Source organism: Aegilops tauschii, chromosome 2 (genome assembly GCF_002575655.3).
Source record: "Aegilops tauschii subsp. strangulata cultivar AL8/78 chromosome 2, Aet v6.0, whole genome shotgun sequence".
NCBI classification, from domain to species: domain Eukaryota; kingdom Viridiplantae; phylum Streptophyta; class Magnoliopsida; order Poales; family Poaceae; genus Aegilops; species Aegilops tauschii.
Genome location: NC_053036.3, coordinates 248685083 through 248688621, shown reverse-complemented (window position 1 = coordinate 248688621; position 3539 = coordinate 248685083). Strand labels below are relative to the sequence as shown.

General features: G+C 60.2%; 1 protein-coding gene across 1 annotated transcript; it reads left to right on the top strand.

Moving 5' to 3' along the window:
* The first annotated feature begins 1399 nt into the window (after window positions 1–1399).
* LOC141040921 (uncharacterized) lies at window positions 1400–3291 on the top strand. Its single transcript, XM_073507035.1, has 4 exons — window positions 1400–1591; window positions 1751–2294; window positions 2342–2524; window positions 2930–3291. Exons 1-4 carry the CDS (start codon window positions 1400–1402, stop codon window positions 3289–3291), a joined length of 1281 nt encoding a protein of 426 aa, XP_073363136.1.
* Window positions 3292–3539: the final 248 nt, after the last annotated feature.

The following is a 3539-nucleotide window of genomic DNA, read 5'->3' as shown; positions in this document are numbered from 1 at the left end:
ATGGCGAGCATAGCTCCACTGTCCGGGCCGATGGGTGCGCATGGAGGCGCCTTAGGGCTCCGAGCCTTCGCCCCCGCCGTGAGGTAGGTACGGTGGCCGCACAAGTTCAAACCAGAGATGCCACCTCGCTAAGTTCGCACTGCGGATCCAGCAGCTTTCCTCCAGGTGTACAAGGAGGCCATTCGGGTAGCCGGAGGTGACGACAAGGTCATGGCCAACTGGTTTCCCATGGCCCTCACCATCGTACCGCACGCCTGGCCTGCTAGGATCCTCCGTGGCCTCCTGGGCGGAGCTGCGCGACCTCTTCGTCGCGCGTTTCGCGACACCGGCGCCCCTCACCGTTGCAGCCATCCTTGGTGGATCGCAGGCACCGCCCACGGATCGCCATCTCAAGTAGTTCTTCTGCCAACTGGGCACCGCCCGTGTGTAGCAGGGGGCTCCTTCCGGATGGGCAGCACCCAAGGCCGACCTCACCTTCGACTCAGGGGACCATCCAGCGACCACCGCGGGCTCGGGCGCGCTCCCAATGCTCTGCACACCCACCATCCGCAACGTAGCGGTTACCATGACTCTCATCGATGGCGAAGCTGGCCTCCACGTGCTCTCTGTGGAAGCCTTCGGCTTGCTCCACGTGCCGCACGGCCAGCTCCGTCCCACCAAGCCCTTCGCTGGGGTTGGCAATGGTTCTACCAGCCCCATAGGACAGATCCGCCTCCCCATCACCTTCGGCAACCGCGACAACTACCGCATCGAGCTCATCGACTTCGACATTGCTCGCATCGGCCCCGTACAACGCTATCCTTAGGTACCCAGCCCTGGCCAAGTTTATGGAGGCAACCCATCCTGCCTACAACCTCATGAAGATGCCCGGGAGCAGCGGGGTCCTCACCGTCGCCGGGGATACCAAGGAGGCCCTAGAGGCCCTCAAGCTTGTTTTCAGGGCCACAGCGGCAGCGCGCTCCATAGACGAAGCAGCACCTTGGGCCCAGTGGGCTGCGCTGGCGAAGAAGAGGCAGTTGTTCTCTCAAGACCGGGTTGACACGAAGCAGGCGCCGGTCGACCAGGATGGCGCATCAGGAGCCACCTTCACCATAGGTGCCAACCTCGCCCCAGATCAAGAAAAGGCGCTGGTCGATTTCTTGCGTGCGAACAAGGAGGTGTTCGCATGGGAGCCCAAGGACCTTGCTGGAGTCCCAAGGGGGTGATCGAGCATAACCTAAATGTGTGCCCCAATGTACGCCCAATAAAGCAGAAGGCACGACAGCAGTCCATAGAGAAGCAGTCATTCATCGTCCAAGAAACCCGCAAGCTGCAAGACACTGGTGTCATTCGTGCGGTGTGGTACCCATAATGGCTGGCGAACCCGGTCATAGTCCCCAAGAAAGGCGGGAAAGAACGCATGTGTGTCGACTTCACCAACCTCAACAAGGCGTGTCCTCAAGACCCCTTTCCGCTGCCGTGCATCGACCAGATCGTCAACTCCACTATAGAATGTGACCTGTTGTGCTTGCTGGATGCATTCTTAGGGTATCACCAAATTAAGATGGCGGTACAAGATGTTGGGAAGATGGCCTTCCTGACCCCGTGCAGGGTATATTGCTGCACTTGCATGCCCTTTGGGCTGCGTAATGCCGGAGCGACCTTCCAGCGACTCATGCACATCGCTCTGGGCCAGCAGCTTGGGAGGAACGCTGAGGCCTACGTCGATGACATCATGGTGAAATCTCGGGAGGCAAGGACCCTCATCCAGGATTTGGAGGAGACCTTCGCCAACCTACACAAGGTGTACCTGTGGCTCAACCCGGAGAAATGCGTGTTTGGCGTCCCCTCAGGAAAGTTGCTGAGTTTCCTTGTGTCGCACAGGGGAATCGAGGCGAACCCAGAGAAGGTCAAAGCAATAGAAGAGATGAGCCGGCCGCAGACCCTCAAGCAAATGCAAAAGCTTGTGGGCTGCGTGACCTCACTGGGGCGCTTCATCTCCATGTTGGGGGAACGCGCCCTCCCGTTCTTCAAGCTGATGAAGAAGAAGGGCCCATTCGAGTGGACTCTGGAGGTCAACGCGGCGTTCCAAGACCTCAAGAGGTACCTCACCAGCCCGCCGTTGATGGTAGCGCCGCGTCCTCTCGAGCCACTACTGCTTTACCTGGCCGCCTCGCCTCATTCCGCTAGCGCAGCGCTGGTGGCCGTCCGGGAGGAGCGCCAGGCGAAGAGCCTGCTACACGATGCCACACATTCGGTCTTGATGGCACAGCATCAAGACGGCGCCCCTGAAGCCATTGCAACATCGGCGGACGGTACGGTCCCATTAGGGGGCTCTCCTGGGCTGTGGTTGCCCGAACAGGCGGCCCGGCTCCTGAGGTCTCCCAGCCTCGGGAGGTGCCCCAGTCCCAACAGGCCTCAGACACCACCAACAGTCCCGCCCTCTTCGAGCACCCGGTGTACTTCGTCAGCACGGTACTGCGCGACGCGCGGGTGCGCTACCCCAGGCCAGAGAACCTTCTGCTCGCGCTTTTCGTTGCCTCGCGTAAGCTGCACCACTACTTCCAAGGCCACCCCATTAAGGTCGTCTCAGCTTACCCGCTGGAGAGGGTGCTCCGGAGCCCTAATTCTACAGGGACGGTCGCCGAGTGGAACATCGAATTGCAAGCATTCTAGCTGGAGTTCAGCACCACAAGGGTTGTCAAGGGTGCCGCGCTCGCTGACTTCATGGTGGAGTGGACTGACACACTGGGACCCGAGGCAGGCGAGGACCAGTCCCTCTCGCCTGGTAGTGAAGCGCCCGATGGCTGGATCATGCACTTTGACAGCGCTATTGCACGTCAGGGCGCGGGGGCTTGGGCCATGCTCATCTTTCCCACCAAGGACAAGCTCTACTACACCGTGTAGCTCTGCTTCCAGCGGGGCGAGAAGGTCTCCAACAACATTGCAGAGTACGAGGGCTTGATTGCTGGTCTTAAGGCTGTGGTGGCCTTGGGAGTGAAGCACCTCACCATCAGGGGCGACTCCCAGCTCCTCATAAAATTATCCAACAAAGTATACGAGCCGAAGGACGAGCATATGGAAGCATACCTCGCGGTGGTACGCAAAATGGAGAAGCAGTTCTTTCGCCTAGAGCTGCAGCATGTGCTCCGTGGCACGAACAATGAAGCTGGTGATATCGCCAAGTGGGCGTCCAGGGGCCTGCCCCAAGAGCCTGGCGTTTTCGAGGAACGTCTCTTCAAGCCTTCGGCAGCCCCTCGGGCTGCAGAGCCGGCACTGCCTCAGGAGGAGCTTCCCCCGCCACCAACCTAGGGAGCTCCCGTCTGCGGTCCGACCTTAGGCGCGCGTCTGCTCCTCGCGCTCGAGCCTCGGGAGGGATGCTGGACTGAAGAACTCAAGGCGTACCTGCTGCAGGGAGCCCTGCCAGAGAAGGAGGAAGATGCGGAGCGCGTGGCTGGGCAGGCCACAGCCTACTGCATACGGGACGGTGAGCTATACAAAATACGACCAAACGATGTTTCCTTGCGATGCATATCCAGGGAGGAGGGGTGCGAGCTATT

What these genes read in the sequence shown, in the direction of transcription:
- LOC141040921 (XM_073507035.1), top strand. Translation starts at nt 1,400, where the DNA reads ATGTGTGTCGACTTCACCAACCTCAACAAGGCGTGTCCTCAAGACCCC. An exon ending in CCTTCCTGACCCCGTGCAGG is followed by an intron (nt 1,592 to 1,750) that starts GTATATTGCTGC and finishes ACCCTCATCCAG; the next exon opens with GATTTGGAGGAGACCTTCGC. An exon ending in CGCGCTTTTCGTTGCCTCGC is followed by an intron (nt 2,525 to 2,929) that starts GTAAGCTGCACC and finishes ACAACATTGCAG; the next exon opens with AGTACGAGGGCTTGATTGCT.